The 18,934-nt window shown below is 53.9% G+C and overlaps 1 protein-coding gene across 1 annotated transcript; it reads right to left on the reverse strand.

Moving 5' to 3' along the window:
- Window positions 1–3,111: 3,111 nt before the first annotated feature.
- UBXN1 (UBX domain protein 1) lies at window positions 3,112–9,712 on the reverse strand. The gene is made up of 10 exons (XM_026650380.2): window positions 9,632–9,712; window positions 8,534–8,618; window positions 6,424–6,477; window positions 6,202–6,323; window positions 5,741–5,819; window positions 5,358–5,549; window positions 5,088–5,139; window positions 4,584–4,700; window positions 4,053–4,233; window positions 3,112–3,420 (listed from the first exon to the last, which is right to left on the reverse strand). Exons 1-10 carry the CDS (start codon window positions 9,696–9,698, stop codon window positions 3,371–3,373), a joined length of 999 nt encoding a protein of 332 aa, XP_026506165.1. The 5' UTR covers window positions 9,699–9,712; the 3' UTR covers window positions 3,112–3,370.
- Between the last annotated feature and the right edge of the window lie 9,222 nt (window positions 9,713–18,934).

The raw sequence follows: 18,934 nt of genomic DNA on the forward strand, positions 1-18,934 counted from the left end.
TTGCCTTATGCCATGGCAGCTCCCCAGACTGCCCCTCTGGTGTAATCCCCCAGACTAGCTCCTGCTTATGGGATGAGCTATGACAGTATTTCTCCCCCTGTCTTGACTCACTCTGTTCATTCCAGCATCCAGTTCTAATTTAACCTCCTGCTGCTTTGAACCCCCCCTTGGCTCCAGCTAGGCTCTGCTCAACAAGAACTGGCCCCATGGGGCCTGGACTCTCAGAACCGTGGGGGAGGAACTGCATTTCAATCTATGCTAGGAAGTAGTGACTCAGAAAGACAGGGATAATCAGCTGACTAGGAGCTCCTAGTGTAGTGCTTTAGCCAAAAGGGATACTGTGATCCTTGGCTGTATGAACAGGGGAATCAGGGCCGGCGCAACCCATTAGGCGACCTAGGCAGTCGCCTAGGGCGCTACAATTTGGGGGGCGGCGACCGCAGTGGTATTTCAGTGGCGGGCAGCATTGCGGGGCGGGACCTTCCGCCGCCTACGGCGGCAGAAAAGCTGGCGGCGCTCCTGAGGGGACTCTCAGGTCAGAAAAGAGGCTTTATTCCCCCTGTAGCTGGCACTGGTGCAGCCACTGCTGGAATACTGTGTCCAGTTCTGGTGTCCACAATTCAAGAAGCATGTGAATAAGCTGGAGAGGGTTTGGAGAAGAACCACACGAATGATTAAAGGATTAGAAAGCCTGCCTTGTAGTGACAGACTCACAGAGCTCAATGTTTTCAGCTTAACAAAGTGGTTAGGAGGTGACTTGGTCAGTCTAGGAATGCTGACATGGGGAATGAAAATTTCATAGATGGCTTTTCAATCTAGCAGACAAAGATCTAACAAGATCCACTAGCTGGAAGTTGAAACTAGACAAATTCAGACTAGAACTAAAATGCAGATTCAACAGGAGGGTCATTAACCATTGGAACAAGTTATTCAGGTCTGGGGTGGATTCTCCATCACTGGAAATTTTTGGCCAAGTTTGCAAAGGCCTTAGGCTCAACTTGATAGCATTTCTGTGTGGAACATGATCACTTTTAAATGCCACATCTGATCAAGTCCAAAATTTCCAGGGGTGTTGTAAGCATCAAAGGCCAGAAAACCAAAAAGGGGGACACACGAAGCCCCCGCCTATTAATGCTTCTCATATAATACCCCATCTCTGCTCATCCAATAGTGTAATGTTGACAGCCTGAATTATTTCTATCAGACAGAAATAATTGGTATAGGAGGGGAAATGGAGGACACTGGTGTGAGAATGGGGGGGCAGTCCCTGAATTCTCCCTGTCTAGGGGAATTTCAGAGGGGGGTGGGAAGGTGGCAGCCAGGCAGCTTTTGGGAGAACTCAGCCCACACAAGCTCCAAAGTGGGCATCCCCCTCGTTAAATCTGACGGGATGCTTTTCTCAAATCCCCTTTAGTTCAAACAGGAATGCATTCAGGGATGCTCGAGGGCCTGCGGTCAGGTCAGACCAAGTGAGCACAGTGGCCTGTTACTAATCCAGACAGATGCTGGACCCAGCCAGGGGCTGAGTGGGCTTTCCCTCTCCAGTTGTACTGGAAGAGTTTGGGATTCAGCAGCTGCTAGGCAGCATGGCTGGGAAGGTGCTAACAACAGAATGGACAGAGGGTCAAATTCTGTCCTCAATGCTGAGAGCATGCAGCACCTAGTGCTTAAAGCAAAGGGCCTGCTGGGTTTTATGGCTGACCCAGCACATGACCTCAGGCAGTGGCACTGAGCCAGCAAACTGGGGAGGGAAGATGGGATGTGGAGAGTAAGGGTTCCATCCTGGGAGCAGCACCTACTGCTTTAACTACTGATTGCATCCTCAGCCCAGCACCCCCAGCAAGAACTGGGCTGCTCCCTGCCCCCTCCCGCATTCCCAGCCAGGCTCTTTGCAGGGAGGCTGGCACAGTCATTCCCTTTCCGCAGGGTTTGGATTACAGAGGCTCCCCCCAGCCCAACTGCAGGAACATCTGCTCCAAAAGGGCCCCCATAACTCAAGCTGCCCAGAGAGGGCAAGCGGGAACCCCAGGCCCAGAGTGCCCCATAGGCTGCTGCTCCTTCAGGGAACAGAGCCTTAGAATGGGCTTCCCAGCCCTGAGTGCTTGGGGAGGGTCCTGGGACACAGGCCCCTTCTCACTTGCCCTCTGTTAAATTATCACCTTCAGCAGCAGCTTTGAAACCCCATTCCAAGTCCAGGCCAGTGGGGCAAAGCCCCCCACGGGGGTATCAACAGCAGCCTGGCTCCTGCCTATGCCCACTAATTCCACACTGGAGCCCACACTCATTCTCTCAGGCTTGTGGGGAGGGTAGGAGCTGGACTGCCTAGCCACAGCTGTTTTCCATCTCCTCACCCACGCAGCTCCCTCCCCCTTGGTGGCAATACTGCCCCCGCTGAGGGGAGCACACAGCACTGTGCACCAGGGCAGGAGAAGGGGAGTCAGCCCATTCAAACCCCAGGGCTGTACCTCAGGCTCTTTACTGACCATGGGCCAGGCCTGGGTGTCACATCTCATCTGGAGGATGGTATGGTCCTGCACAGCAAGTGCCCCCCGCCCTCCCAGTCCTGCCCCACACCCTAATGTTGCACTGGGGCCAGCCCTGAGAGTAAGGGGAGAGCACCTCCTGCAGAGCTTGGACTTTTCTTTGTGCTATCCCCTCCCCATAGTGCCCCCATTGAGCATGTGGGGTAGGACAAGATCACACTGTAGGAATGGAGAGAGCAGAGGAATCTCTCCCCACAGACTGCCTAGGGCAGGGCATCTTCCCTACCCAGGCAGAGCCACGCCTTTCCCCTCTGACTTCTCCAGTTTTTCCTCCCAGCCTCTGTCTATGCAGCACCTGCCATGACAGACCCCACTCTTGGCTGCGGGGCATCTGTGCAGCACCCGGTGTGACAATGGGGTCCCCATCTCCGCTTCTGGGGGGTGATAGTGGCAGCGGCATTTTCTGTGCAGCATCTGGCACTATGAATTTGTAGTGGGGTCCCCTCTCGGCTGGTGGGGGTCTGCTCAGCACCCATCCTGCTGGCTGCCCTCTCCAGCTCAGCTGGGGCCTCCTTCCCGTCAGCCCACCAATAGCATGGGGGAATAATGGGTGGCGGCGGCGGCAGAACAGATGATGTTTATTAGTGTCCCTGGTGCTGGGGCTCGCGCTGTGGCACTCCCCCAGGGAAGCTGGACACATACCCCCCCACAGCCGCTATGCTGGGTTCCAGTCCTGGGGAGGCGAAATGGTCAGTCACTTCTCTGGGCTCAGTCGGGCAGGGGGAGGGGCAGAACCACGGTGTGAGGGTGGCAGAGGGAACCACAGGAATCCAGGGCCGGGGTGGGGAGGGAGCTCCGGTCACAGCACGCATGAGCCAGGGCGTCCTTCAGCTGTTACACTTCTTGGCCACTATGAGAACGGCCGAAGGCACCAAACCTGTTGGGGCAGGAGACAGGCTGAAGCCAGGAACCGGGTGCATATGGGTTGTGAGGGGAGCAGGTTTGATCCCTGAGAGTGGGAGCGATTTCAGCACGGGGGTCTGAGCTGGAAGGGCCCTGGGTGTTCTGTGGTTTGCATCCTCCCCCAAGACCCTGCGGTGGCTGGTGCCAATAGCTGGCACAGCTTCCACTGCGCAGAGAGCCTACATGGCCGCAGCCTACCCTGCCCAAGTGAGGACAACAGGGACAGAGCTGGCTCTTGCAGTGGGTTCTCTGCTTACAGCTCGGGCTCCTGTCCCCAGCACCAGCCAGCAGCACCACCCCACAAGCAGACTCCATGCCCTCCCTTCTCTGATGGGGGCCCCAAAGGAACAGCTGGTGGTCCTGCAGTCATGAATCCCCAGCCCAGATCTGTTCTCAAAGGACTCCCCGCTGTTGCTTAGTGGTTAGAGTAGCGGGGTCTGGGAGCCAGGACTCCTGGTTTTGTTCCCCAGCTCTGGGACGGGAGTGGGATCTAGTGGGTCAGAGCAGGGCAGCTGGGAGTCAGAACTCTTGGTTCTATTCCCCAGCTCTGCTGCTAACCATGCCCTCAAACCAGTCCCTTTGCCTGCCCCTCCCACCCAGGCTTACCTAGCTCCTGCAAGGGCTTCTCCATGTCCTCGTCGGTGAAGATACGGCGGGGAAAACTGGTGAGGAGATGGAAGGGCTCCCCGCCATCCTTGCGGTTCAGCTCTATGTACAGCCGCACGGCTGCCAGCTGCTCCTTGGCCTTGAAGGTCTGCGTGAGCGACGTCCCGTCCAGCAGTCTCACCTGGATGGAGGGCAAGAGGGGCTGAGTGCAGGCCCCATGCCACAGTGGAGCAGCATGCTGGGAGGGCCAGTCCCCCTGCGTTAAGAGGAGAGCTGCCTGTGTTCTCCTTGTCTTGCAACTCTGGGTGTGATCTCAGAGATAGAGGGCTTCCTCCAGAGCTGCAGCAGCAAGCCAGATCAGGCCAATATCCCAGTGACTGCCTGGGACCCCCACCACCCTTCCCAGCAAGGCCTGCTGTCTGCACCCACCCAGAACCCACAGCAGGGGATGATGGGGGGTAGACTGGCATGTGTGTAACGAGCAGATGGACGAAGCACAAGAGTCTGTGGGGCTGCCCCCTACCCGGGTACCTGTATTCGGCACTGGTCATACTCTCTCTTCGTGGGCGGTTCCTGGCTGGGGGATGAGGGCACCGGTGTCTCCTGGGCTGACTCGGCTGGGGCCTGGGAGCTGCTGCCACCTCCAAACTGGATGGGAAAGGTACACGGAGTGGGACAGGCACTAAGATGCAAATGGGTTCCCCTTCCAGCCCAGGCTTCCCTAGGGACCCCACCCACCCACTCCCTAGCACTCACACAGCGCCCCCACACACACACCCATACCCAGCAGGCACAGGGCAAAGCCACACCCAGGGCATCTCCCTCACTCCATATAGGGCACCGAGCATGGGATCTCACATGGTGAATGGGACCCACCACAGCCCCACCCCTCATCAGCTCTTCCCCCTACAGCCTCCTTCCACACACACACACCCCACAACCTCCTTGCACCCCCCTCCCCCAGCTTAAGGAACAGCAGTGGCAGGAGCCACCATGGGGGGCCCAGATCCCACCCAGCCACTGCTGCTTACCCACCTTCTTGACTCGCTCTGCCTTGTCCCGCTCAATCTTCTCACGCACCCGCTGCCTGCAAGGAGAACAGGTCCAGTTAGAGGTGGAAGCATGGCGGAGGGTGTTTCTGCTGCAATGTCACGGCAAGGGCAAGTTCCATTTCTACATCCACTCCTCCCCCCTTTCCCCAATGCACCCATCCCACTGCCCACCACTCCCTCCACCCATGCACCTACTCCCTCAGTCTTCACTTGCTCCCCACGCATCCCCATCCCACTCTCCTCGGGCTCTCACTTGGCCAGCTTCTCCTCCATCTTCTCCCTGCGCCTCTCCTCTGCCATCTTCTTCATCTCGTCCTCCTGCAGCTTCTGGCGGATCATGGAGAGCTCCTGACCCTGCTTGCGCCGCTGCTTCTCCCGCTCAATAGTCTCCCGCTTCTCCCGCTCCTCCCTCTCCCGCTGCTTCTGTGCGATCAGCTCCATCATCCTGCGGGAGGGACAGGAGTGGGCACCACCTTCCACAGCCCCTGCTCCCCACAGGACCCACAACCCACAGGGACCAAATCCCCCTTGCTCCAAGAGCTACGCTTCCCAGCATGCCATTCAGCTGGCATCCCAGGGGGACAGGTCTCTCCCTGACAGCCAGGAAATCAGGAGGGTTGAGGGGGGCCTTCCTACCGCTTGGTCTGTTCCCTCTTCTCCTCCTCAGTCAGGGGGTGCTTGTCATCTCCCTCTGCCGAGCCCTCCTCCACGAGATCTGTAGGGAAAAGCCTCCATTATCCTCTGCTCAGAGGCGAGCACCCCCTGCTTCCCTCACGGGGTACACAGGTAATGAGCAAAGCACTGGGGCATCAGGGTGGGACCAGGATCCTTCAGAGCCCCCGTCACTCCAGGGCCTACCCCACATGGATTGGGGGGGGACGGGGGGGACACAAGTGTGTGAGCCTGGACCGCAGCAGGGCTCCCAACCCGCCCCTCCTTCAGGCAAAGCCCACCCCCGAGTCAGTGGGATCCCAGCACAGGTGGAGGGGGTCGCTCAAGGAAGGAACAGCCAAGAAGCAGGCAAGATCCCACAAGTCAGGGTGAGCAGCTTGCCCCCCCTCCACCCACCGCAGGCAACTCCCCAGGGCTGTTCAAACCTGCTCTGGCTTCCACGGTCTCGGGGGTGCTTCCCTCGGGTGGCTCCTCCGTGCCCAAGACATGGCCCTGGGGAGGCACGTATGGCTCATCCACGTCGGGGTCATTCTCATGCTCCATGAGCCTTTTGAGGAGAGAGAAAGAACAAGCGTCAGCAGGGAGAAGGCAGAGTCACAAAGGATGGAAACGCAGACAGATCTAGGGGAAGGGGGGCTCCAACACACCAGTCCATGGCCTGCTCGATGCCTTGGTTCCCCGTCAGCGCCAGCGCCTTCTCTCTAAAAGAAACAAAGACAGCCATGGCTGAGTTCCACCCAGGAGCTGCACAGCTCTATTACTGCCCCATTCCCACAGCAGCATCGTACCCATGAAATGCTTCATAGACCAGAGACAGATGGACAGCTCAATGGGGTGACCCAAACCGCCACTGTCCAGGCCCTGAGAACAAACCTGGGTCTCCCCCTCTCCGGCCAATTGACAGAACATTACCCCAACCTGGAATAGACACCACAGCCACCAGCGTAACATCAATCCGCGAGCCAGGGATGAGGGGGACTCAGCAGGAAGCACAGAGGGGGCCGTGCCAGGCTGTATAACTGAAGTGATAATAATTCATGCTGGTGGATGCTCTGGAAGGACTAGAATACTGTCTGCTTCAGGGCTGAGCCAATCCTTAGATATTGGGGGCTAAGGTGAGGCCTTCATGGGGCACGTTGTCCTACAGCTGCTTACTCCTTTGGGTGCAGAGGCACAAATAGCTCCCTTCTCTCCCCCCCCAGCGCTGGCCCCTCAAAACCCTCCTACTGCCTAGGAAGGCCTACCCAAGAGCAGGGAGGTGATTTCCCTTCTGCTCATGGCCTTGGTGAGATCAAGACTGGAATCCTGCACCGAGATCTGGGTGCTACCTCTGAAATTGGGTGTTGAGCCATTGAAGAGGGTGAGGAGAAGAGCCTCAAAAACAATTTGAGGGCTGAAGAAAATACCTGACGGTGAGAGATTGAAAGAGCTCAATCTGTTTAGTTCATCAAAAAAGAAGACAGAGGTGATCTGACTAGAGCATACGTAGTGGGGAAAAGAGCAGGCACTGAAGGACTCTTTAATGTAACAAAGACAGGGAGAACAAGAACCAACAGCTGGAAGCTGGTGCTAGACACATTCCAATGAGAAACAATGCACGTTTTTTCCCAGGGAGGGTGACTGACCATTGGAACAAGCTCCGCAGTGCAGGGGTGGAGTCTCCATCTCCAGCCCAGGCTCGCTGCCTTTCTGGAAGATGTGTTAGTGAAACACAAGTGATTAGGCTCAATTCAGGGGGAACTGGGAGACATTCTCTGGCCTGTGCTATACCACAGGGCAGACTAGTTTATCTAATGGTCCCTTCTGGCCTTACCCTCTATAACAGCTTCTAGTAATCCTCTGAAGCACCTTGGGAGCCAGGGCTAGAAGGACCCTGGTTCTGCTCCAGTTGGTCCATTGCAAGGAAACTGACGCTGCTGGCCCCTACATCCAGCTTTGGTACATGTAGCAGATTTGACTTCAAACAGATCCTACTGTTCACACTCACTGGCTGTGTTCACTGGCCGGTCCCCCAGTGCTGTTCATGAGGGCGTGCCCAAGCTGCTGGGGTTGTGAATTAAAGTTCAAGAACATCAAGCTGGCCCCAGCCCCTGCTTTGATTTGGTATCACCAAGGGGGTGCAGCACAGGCATCATTACACAGTGTCTCTGACATGTGACACAGCCAGTCTCCAGCCTCGTCCCAGGGGAGCATTGTATAAATAAATAAATATATGGAGATATACCTCTCTCATAGAACTGGAAGGGACCCTGAAAGGTCATCGAGTCCAGCCCCCTGCCTTCACTAGCAGGACCAAGTACTGATTTTTGCCCCACATCCCTAAGTGGCCCCCTCAAGGATTGAACTCACAACCCTGGGTTTAGCAGGCCAATGCTCAAACCACTGAGCTATCCCTCCCCGCAGTAAGCATTCCTTGTTTAGTCTGAAGAACACGGGGCGGGGCTGGGCAGCGGTATTATCCCTGCTGTGCTGGTGGAGAAATTGAGGCAAAGGGACAGGACTCCCAGTCCCCATCCTCTAACCCACTAGACCCCACTCTCCTCCCAGCACTGGGGATAGAATCCAGGAGTCCTGCTCTCAGCACTAGATTTTCCCACATTGCACCAGATCCCTCCATGCTGCCGTTCTACAGCCATAGGCCATGACCCCCAGTCACTGGTAGGGAGCATCCCGACCTGGTCAAGATGCAGTGGCAGCTAAGGTAGCCTGTGGACGGCTGGGAGGGGAATGAGGGGATGGAGGCAGGGGCACACATACGCTCTGTTCTGGGAGAAGCCCATCTCAATGAGACTCTCCAGTGCTGTGCACTCCATGATGTGCTGCTCTGGACCAAGCTCTCTCTCTGCAAAGGGAAGAGAGGGAGAAGATGTGTTACAGGGCAGCTCCAAAAGGATCAGTGGCTGCTCAAGGACAGAGTGGGACAGCTGGAGAATACGATGTAATATGTGGCACATCCACTACTTGAGAGGTTCCTTGGGCCTGGACCCCCCCCCCCCAGTGCCAGGAATAGAACCCAGGAGTCCTGGCTCCCAGCTCCTACTAGATCCCACAGACTCCTTGGGCTCACATAATTTATGCTGCTATAGTGGGATTCACCCCAGGACTAAGCAGCATCACACAAGAGGGTTACAGGTAGGCCAGGGGGCAAAACCCATGGCAGACAAGGGCAAAGGGGCCACTGAGGCTGTGCCCAGGTGCAGAGCATTGTCCCTGAAGAGGTGTCCAGGAGCCAGAGAGGATGGGGTGTGATGCCATTTAGCCCTCCTCTACCCACTGGGTTAAAGGCCCCCTTAGACCCTGCAATCAATGACTGGATGCACCCAGCTCACAGCTACATTCAGGCCCTGGCACCGGGGTCCACTCTCCTCCACCCCCCACCTCTGCATGTCTAGTGGCACCCCCTCAGGTGGAGACTCTGTCTCATCCCTTCTTTACAACCCCCACCCCCAGGCAGAGCCCCCCACACCTCCCACAAGCCCCTGTATTCCCCTGCAGAGCCCCCCAAGCCCCTGTATCTCCACACAGAGCCCCCCACATCCCCCTGCAGAGCCCCCCCAAGCCCCTGTATCTCCCCACAGAGCCCCCCACATCCCCCCGCAGAGCCCCCCCCAAGCCCCTGTATCTCCCCACAGAGCCCCCCACATCCCCCCGCAGAGCCCCCCAAGCCCCTGTATCTCCCCACAGAGCCCCCCACATCCCCCTGCAGAGCCCCCCAAGCCCCTGTATCTCCCCACAGAGCCCCCGCAGAGCCCCCCCAAGCCCCTGTATCTCCCCACGGAGTCTCCCCTCGCGGGGGCCGGGCTACGGGATTTTGGGGGGCAGGTCCCGGCGGGGGATGGTGTCCTGGGGACTCACCGGGTCCGACTATCGGAGGCTCCGCGCCGGAAGCAGCGAGACTCGAGCGGCCGCTGTGTTTGGTCATGTGAGAGCGGCAGACGGCAGCCGCCCAGGAACAAACAGCGTCGTTCCGCGCTCGTCCTTAAAGGGGCAGAGACCCGGAGCGGAGTGGGGCTTAGTGGTTGGGGGGGGGGAATCAGGATGCCTGAGTTACATCCCTAGCTCTGGCACTGATTCACTGGGTCACTCGGGGTGAGTCACAGCCCCACTTTCTGCCTCAGTTTCCCCACATCCACCGTGAGAACCTATCCATTAATAGCTGCCCTATCCACACTCCAGACAGGGGGTCCACAGAATAACCAGGACAGAGAGAAACATCCAGCCATGCCCTCTCTAGAGTGACCCCTTTTCCCCCTCATCCAGTGGAACTTATCTCGGCCTCCCCATTGCAGGAGCTGTCAGGTCCCAGGCTCTGTCTATCTCACTGAGCCTATGCCAACATAATCTGGTCCCCATCACCATAGCATCTGGCTGCCTCACAAGCTTTACTGCATTTATCCTCACACACCCCAGGGAAGTAGAGCCAGGCTATTATCCCCATTGAACAGAGCAGGAACTGAGGCACAGAAAGACTAAGTGACTTGCCCAAGATCACACAGGAAGTCTGTGGCAGAGCCAGGAAGTGAACCCAGGTCTTCCAAGTTTCAGACTAGTGCCCTGACCAACAGACCATCCTTCTTTTCTTGTGGAAGCAAGCCCCCTGGTGCCAGAGGAGAGGAGTGACGACCACGATGCCCATCCCAAAGCTTTCGACTCTTTTAGGCAAAAAGAACAGGAGTACTTGTGGCACCTTAGAGACTAACAAATTTATTAGAGCATAAGCTTTCGTGGGCTACAACCCACTTCTTCGGATGCATATAGAGTGAAACATTGAGGAGATATAAATACACACATACAGAGAGCATGAACAGGTGGGAGTTGTCTTACCAACTCTGAGAGGCCAATTAAGTAAGAGAAAAAAAACTTTTGAAGTGATAATCAAGATAGCCCAGTACAGACAGTTTGATAAGAAGCAAGTGTGAGAGTACTTACAAGGGGAGATAGATTCAATGTTTGTAATGGCTCAGCCATTCCCAATCCCTATTTAACCCTGAGTTGATTGTGTCTAGTTTGCATATCAATTCCAGCTCAGCAGTCTCTCGTTGGAGTCTGTTTTTGAAGTTTTTCTGTTTTAAGATAGCCACCCGCAGGTCTGTCATAGAATGGCCAGACAGGTTAAAGTGTTCTCCCACTGGTTTTTGAGTATTATGATTCCTGATGTCAGATTTGTGTCCATTAATTCTTTTGCGTAGAGACTGTCCGGTTTGGCCAATGTACATGGCAGAGGGGCATTGCTGGCACATGATGGCATATATCACATTGGTAGATGTGCAGGTGAACGAGCCCCTGATGGTATGGCTGATGTGATTAGGCCCTATGATGGTGTCACTTGAATAGATATGTGGACAGAGTTGGCATCGGGCTTTGTTACAAGGATAGGTTCCAGGGTCAGTGTTTTTGTTCAGTGATGTGTGGTTGCTGGTGAGTATTTGCTTTAGGTTTGGGGGTTGTCTGTAAGCGAGGACAGGTCTGTCTCCCAAGATCTGTGAGAGTAAAATCCTAAAATCCTTAAATCCTACTGTCTGTATTTAATAAAATCACTTTTTATTTAGTAATTTACTCAGAGTATGTATTAATACCTGGGGGAGCAAACAACTGTGCATATCTCTCTATCAGTGTTATAGAGGGCGAACAATTTATGAGTTTGCCCTGCATAAGCTTTATGCAGGGTAAAACGGATTTATCTGGGTTTAGACCCCATTGGGAGTTGAGCATCTGAGTGCTAAAGACAAGCACACTCCTGTGAGCTGTTTTCGGGTAAACTTGCAGCTTTGGGACAAGTGATTCAGACCCTGGGTCTGTGTTGGAGCCAGACTGGAGTGTCTCGCCCAGCAAGACAGGGTGCTGGAGTCCTGAGCTGGCAGGGAAAACAGAAGCAGGGGTAGTCTTTGCACATCGGGTGGCAGCTCCCAAGGGGGTTTCTGTGATCCAACCCGTCACCTGCACAGTGAAGTTATTCTGGACTAAGGTAGGGTGTGAATTCAAAGCACAAGGGCTATTCTGGAGCAGTTTCCCAGGTGGCTCCTTTTACTCTGGAATAGCTGTTCCGGTCAATCTCCCCAGTCATGATGAGGACAAGACCATTGTGTGCCAGGGCCATGTGCTACTGAGGAGACTGTGCTGCAGCCCATAGTCTGCATTCCATCTCCAGTCCCTGTGGGATGCACATTACCCAGGGCCCCAGCAGTGAATGGACACTGTGCTAGAACATGATCTCTACAAACTCAGCTCCCCCCTAGATTCCTCGTGATCTCCTTTGGTGCCCTAAATCCACCCCACACCCAGCCCAGTAAGGTGGCTCCCCAGTCAGGGAAATGCAGAGCAAAGGAGATATTTCAGGGGGCCCCGCTGTTGTTACTCCAAGACAGATGTGGGGGTGGCAGCCTGATTTTACCCAGGGAGATGGGAGCTGAGACAAGGAGCCTGATCTGAACCTGGGGGGTGAGGTCTTGGGTGAGGGGTGGAGTCTCTTCGCTCCTCTCTTGGTCTACGGGGCAGGTGAAAGAGGAGATGACTTTGCTTTGAGGGCACATGTGGTGTGAGATGGGGCTGTGAGAGACATCTCCCTAACCCAGCATGACACCGCTCAGGTTGGAACATCCCAGCCGAGGCCACAAATGTTTCCTCGGTGATGCCCTGCATCCGGAACCTGCACACATGGGCAGAACCTTGACCTTCCTGGCCCAACACCAGTGAGGGGCTGGAGGCACCTGGGCTGGTCAAGATGGTGAGAGGCAGTGGATGGGAGGAGTTTGTTGTGTGTATGTCAAATGGCTGCCTCATCTTGCCCCACCCCAGAGGCAGTTGCATCTCCCCGCTGGATGAGGGATCCCTGTGTAAATAGCCCCTGTGCCCCACCCCAGAAGGGGCTGCATCTTAGTTCTGGGCAAGGGATCCCTGTATAAACCGTTGCCATACCTCACCCCAGAGCCAGCCACATCTCAGTGCTGGATGAGGGATCCTTGTGTAAACAGCTGTCATGCCCCCATCCCAGAGGCAACTGCATCTCAGTAGCAGAGGCAGCAGTCTCTGTATATATACTGCCTGCAGTGCATGTTGGGATCTCACTAGCGAAATGTCAGATACTGTCATATTGAGCACTGTAGTCCCTTTCACCCCCTCATCTGTCTGTCTATCCTCCCCTTGCAGCAGCCCCCAGACGCAGGATCACACCTAGGCCTCATGCCTCATGGGCCAGGCCCAGCCTTGTTCCACCCGGCATGGCCAGCTCTCAGCATCCCTCCAGCCCCTTGGGCATCTGGGAATATTGTTGCACAAGAGCACAACTACTGCAGCTGGCCAGACGCTGAGGGCAGCATGCGAAGAGCCCCCAGCTCGGAGAGAGTGGGGCCGGCCTCAGTCAGAAGGAGACGGCAAACACATCAGGGCCCAGGGTACAAAGCTAGTCAGGTGAGTTGGGGGGCAACAATGCTGGTACAGCTGGATAACAATTGTGGGCCAGGGATCTGGGGGACTGGCTCAGAGCCACAGCCCAGGCCAGGACCCCCATGCAGATCAGTGATCCTTAGAGATCCTACAAGAACGAACAAGGCATCTTATCTAACCCTACCAGGGGATCCCTGTATAAACAGTCCCTGAACACCACCCAAGAGGCACCTGCATCTCAGCATTGACGAGGGTTCCCTGTATGAAGAGCCCTTGTGCACCACCCCAGAGGTGGCTGCATCTCAGTGCCAGGTGAAGGATCCATGTACAAACAGCCCCCGCCCCTCACCAGAGGTATCTCCATCTCAGTGCTCCCCATGATTCCTTCCTGGTGGGGTTAGTGAATTACTGGGTAAAAAGTGCTGAGACGCTCAGATGAAGGGGGGCCTCTAGAGGGTGCAGCATGGGCGTTATTATATGGCTGACTTATGTGAGGTGGAGGGCCCCACACCCCCAGCCAGCATGTCTTGTACAAGGCAGTGACAGGGGATTGCTGGCGGGGTGGGGAGAGCAGCTCTGAGTTCTAGTTTGGCCCCTCACTCTAGCTCTGCCCTTTCTCACAGGGACACTGGGCCTCTATGGCCCCCGGACCCACAACAGCCAGCGTCTTCTGCAGCCGCCAGCCCCTCAGGGTGAGGAGGAGGGCAAACGCCCAGGCTGTTCAGCCACTCCAGATCCATGGCCTATCCCGGGCCCAGTATCAGCAGCTGTTCCGCTCACTGGTGGAACGGGAGCTGGGTCCAGCAGAGACCCCAGGCCATGGGCTAGAATGGGGCCGCAGGATCAAAGAGCAGCTGTTCTACGCTGTGGGCTGCCCCCGCTACCGGCAGCTGGTGGGCCCCGACGGGCATGTCCGGGTGGTGCAGTATGCGCACCGCACTGGGCACAGGCAGGCCCCACCCCACTATGACATCGACACTGGGGATGAGGAGCCACCTGGCACCGAGGAGGCACCAGGCCCACCCTAAGAGGCCAATCCTGCAGAGGCCAGCTGGGCCCAGCCACACACAGGCAAACCTCTGTCAATTACACTGTGAACGTGGCAGCGTGTGATCTATGTCCTGTCTGTTGTGAAGGGACCGAGGTGGAGCTGAGTCTGGGTCAAACCAGGTAATTGTTCCCAGCCCTGGGTTTCTTGATTGCCCTCCCAGGCATGGATCCCATGGGTAGGGTTACCATACATCCGGATTTTCCCGGACATGTCCGGCTTTTAGGGCCTCAAAAAAGGGGAGGGGGAGGAGCAGGGGGACGGAGCGTTCAGGGGAGGGGGCAGAGTTGGGACGGGGACTTTGGGGAAGGGGCGGGGAAGGGGCGGAATTGGGGCGGGTCTGGGGGGCGGGGAAGGGGCAGAATTGGGGCGGGGCCGGGGCCCTGTGGAGTGTCCTCCTTTTTTTAAATTAAAATATGGTAACCCTACCCATGGGGCTCCACAGTCCAGCTGCCCTCGACCCCAGAACTGATGCCCCAGGCCTCCTGAACCCCTAGTTGCTTACACACACATCCCACTGGCTGTGGGTGCTCTGGGCTTCTAGTTTAACCTCTTGAGGGACAATACGGCAGGAACGCAGGGAACACAGAGTTAACAAAGGCAGCTCTGAACCACAGTCACTTTACTCTTCAAAAGCGCTCAAGAGTAACGGATCTCTGGAAATAACAAAAGTCCAAAACCCCCACGCTGCTGGATCTCCCCCATCCTGTGCATCCAAGGCCTCTGCTGGTGTTTCAGGCTGTTCAGCTTCCTCCTGTTCTTGCTCTTCTGCTTCCATGTGGCAATGGCTGCCGCCCACTCAGTGTAGCACCCCACTCTCTTCCTTCTTTGGCTGGGTGGTTAGCTGGATAGCTCCCATACCCTCCCCCCAGCCAGGCACCTGTGCAGAAGAGGTCCAGGTGGGTAGCTCACCGCTCAAGAGTCATTTGACCGCGACAGCTGCAGATTATGAGTCCTGGTGGATTCTCCGTGCTGGGCCTTTAGCAAGCTGCCACGCCCCTGGGCTGGGTAGGGAAGCTGGCTGGAGGCATATAAATAGGTTCACCTTCATCAGGGTTACATCATACAAAATGGACTTCACAGTTTGATATAGACATATCCCACTGTGTCACATAGATATCCTAGTAGAGAGCCCCCCCTCAATGGGGCTGGGATTCCCAGTTACCCCAGTACAGACTCCCTTGGGTGGAGCTGGGATTACCAGTTACCCCAGTTAAAACCATTTAATAACACCTTACTAATGCACAAAAAGCTTCAGTCCGAGAACTGAGGAAGAAGACTGCTGGTTAAAAAACTGACCTGGTTTAGAGGGGAAGAGAGGGCAGAGATTAAATATATATATATAGAGAGAGAAACACATGGAAAAAAGGGGATGTTGATTGTAATGAATATATATGAGAAGTTAGGCATTGCAGAAAATTGATAAGGGAAGCAAACAGAAACAAGGAGAAATCTATGACCAGCACAGTTAAGGACAATAAGGAGGAGTTTTTAAAATATATTAGGCACAAATAGAATCCTGACAATGGTATTGGTCCATTACTAGATGGAAATGGTAGAACAATCAATAATAACGCAGAAAAGGCAGAAGCATTAAATCAATATTTCTGTTTTGTATTTGGGGGAAAAACATGATATAGTCTCATCATATGGTAATAATAACCATTCCACTCATATCTTTCCATTCAGCTAGTATCTCTGGAGGATGTTAAACGGCAACTACTGAAGTGGGACATTTTAAAATCAGCAGGTCCAGATGTCTTGCATCCACAAGTTTGAAAAGAGCTGGCTGACAAGCTTTCTGGACTGTTACTGTTGGTTTTCAATAAGTCTTGGAGCATTAGGGAAGTTCTGGAAGACTGGAAAAAGCTAACATTGGGCCGTTTTTTTAAAGGGTAAACGGGATGACCTGGGTAATTATAGTCCTGTCAGCCTGACATTGATCCCAGGCAAGATAACAGAGCAGTTGATTCAGGGCTCATTTAAGAATTAAACGAGGGTAATGTAATGCAAATCAGCAGGGTTTTATGGAAAATAGATCTTGGCAAACTAACTTGATATCTTTTTTGATGAAATTACAAGTTTGGTTGATAAAGGTAATAGTGTTGACGTAATATACTCAGACTTCTGTAAAGTGTTCGACTTGGTACTGCCCAACATTTTGATTAAAAAACTAGACTGATATAAAATTAACATGTCCCACATTAAATGGATTTAAAAACTGGCTTAACTGATAGGTCTCAAAATGTAACTGTAAACAGGGAATCATCATCAAGCATGTGTGTTGTAGTAAGTGAAGGCCCTAATAAAGGCCCAGTATGATGCCTGAGGCCTGAACTAAAGAAATGGTCAAGACTTTGCTAACATAAAGCAAAGTTAAGCTGTGAGCCAGAGGCAGGCCCTGCTCACAGAAGCTGGCAAGGAAAGGGCTGATGTTGCATAAATATATATTCTCCTAGCAAAGTTAAAGTACAAACATGGTACCAAGACACACTCTACTGGAACATTCCACAGATAACATGGAACAGGCCGACCCATCCCAATGACAGGGGCAAAAGGATAAAACGATGGATAGAGTTGTTTTGATCGAACCAATCTGTACAAGGTGAGAGGCGGCACCTTGCTACGTAGAGGGGTTGCACCTCAATACGTCAGGAGTGATGTGTAACTTGTTTGTACCTGTGTATAAGAATGTATCCCTGAGTGGGTGTCTTTGTCCGGCCACGGGGGCAGTGGAAAGTCCTGCCACTGAGCCGGGTCCATTGCCAAGAGGAATCTATTAGTAGTATGCCCGGTAGACTAAGTAATCTATGGGGAACTGCAATTGTGTCCAAGGTCGCAATAAACCTAGTCGACCTGACTTTGCATCTTACTAGACTCTGTGATTATTGGGGGTTTTCTTCGGGTCTGCTGTGTCAGCTATCTGCGCAGAGCTGGGGCAGCACACAGAGGGAACACACGCACGCAGCCGAGTGATATCAACATAGGAGAAAGCTGAGCACCACACCGGTAGCATCTGACAACATGTGTTTCCAGTGGGTCCCCCAAGGATCAGTTCTGGACCCTATATGCTATTGAACTTCCTCATTAATTATACCTCTACCCCAATATAACGCTGTCCTCGGGAGCCAAAAAATCTTACCACGTTATAGGTGAAACCGTGTTATATTGAACTTGCTTTGATCCGCCAGAGTGCGCAGCCCCACCCCCCCGGAGCGCTGCTTTACTGCTTTATATCCGAATTCGTGTTATATCGGGTCGCGTTGTATCGGGATAGAGGTGTACATGGAAGAAATATAAAATCGCCAATGATAAAATTTGCAGATGACACAAAAATTGGGGGAGTGGTAAGTAGTGAAGAGGACAGGTCTCTGATTCAGAGCAAATCTAGATCTCTTGGTAAGCTGGGTGCAAGCAAAGAATATATCTTTTCATATAACTAAATGTAAAGGTATACAGCTAGGAATAAAGAAAGTAGGCCATACAAACAATGGGGGACTATCCTGGGAAGTAGTGACTCTGAAAAAAGATTTGTGGGTTGTGATGGATAATCAGCTGAACATGAGTCCACAGTGCACCTCTGTGGCCCAAAAGGCTAATCCAATCCTGGAATGCATAAACAGGAATCTCAACTAGGGGTACAGAAGATTTCTGTATTTAGCACTGGTGTGACTGCTGCTGGAATACTGTCCCCCGTTCTGGTGCCCACAATTCAAGAATGATGTTGATAAATTGGAGGATTCAGATATGAGCAATGAGAATGATTAAAGAATTAGAAAACATGCCTTATAGTGGTAGAATCAAAGAGCACAATCTATTTAGTTTAACAAAGAGAAGGTTAAGGTGTGACTTGATAATAGTTTGTAAGTACCTACATGGGGAACAAATATTTAATAATGGGCTCTTTGATCTACAAGAGAAAGGTAGAACGCAATCCAATGGCTGGAAATTGAAGCTAGACACATTCAGACTGAAAATAAGGCATAAAGTTTTGACAGTGAGGGTAATTAACCATTGGAACAATGTACCAAGGGTCGTGGTGGATTCTCCATCACTGACAATTTTTAATTCTAGATAGGATATTTTTCTAACACATCTCCTCTAGTTCAATCAGGAATTAATGCAGGGAGGCCTGCATTATACAGGAAGTCAGACTAGATGATCATAGTGATTGATCCCTTCTGGCCTTGAAATCTATGAAGCCTCTGCTGGTGCTGGGAGTCCCAGTTTTCTGCAGTGCTGACTCCCTGGGTAGAGCTGGGATTCCCAGTTTCCCCAGTACATCGGCCCTTGGGGTTCCCATGTCTGAGCTGCCCCATGCGGACCCCAGGAATGGGGGTACCTGCTCACTCCCACCCCAGCTTGCAGAGAGAAGAGGAAACGTCTTCCTGCTGAGTCGAGGGCTGTGAGACTGGGAGCAGCCCATGTGCTGTGCTTGCCAGCTGGTGGTGGGCTGGGCAGGCAGCCACAGGGGGAGGGAGCGAGTGCTGTCCCTTTAAGGAACCCCCAGGGACAACGAGACTGTGTGCACCGGTCACTCCGAGTGCAAACTCCTGGCGACAAGTGCAGAGCAGTGGGGGCAGGGACTAGAGCCCAGAGCCCAGATAGGGAGAAGGCTGCTGGGGCAGGGACAAGGCTGCCAGGAGAGTGGGTTGGGGTAGGGACAGGAGTCCAGAGGCTAGACGAGGACAAGAGCCCATATGGGGGCAGGCACTGCTGGGGTAGGG

Source organism: Terrapene carolina, unplaced genomic scaffold, assembly GCF_002925995.2.
Source record: "Terrapene carolina triunguis isolate 2854851 unplaced genomic scaffold, T_m_triunguis-2.0 Scaffold89, whole genome shotgun sequence".
NCBI classification, from domain to species: domain Eukaryota; kingdom Metazoa; phylum Chordata; order Testudines; family Emydidae; genus Terrapene; species Terrapene triunguis.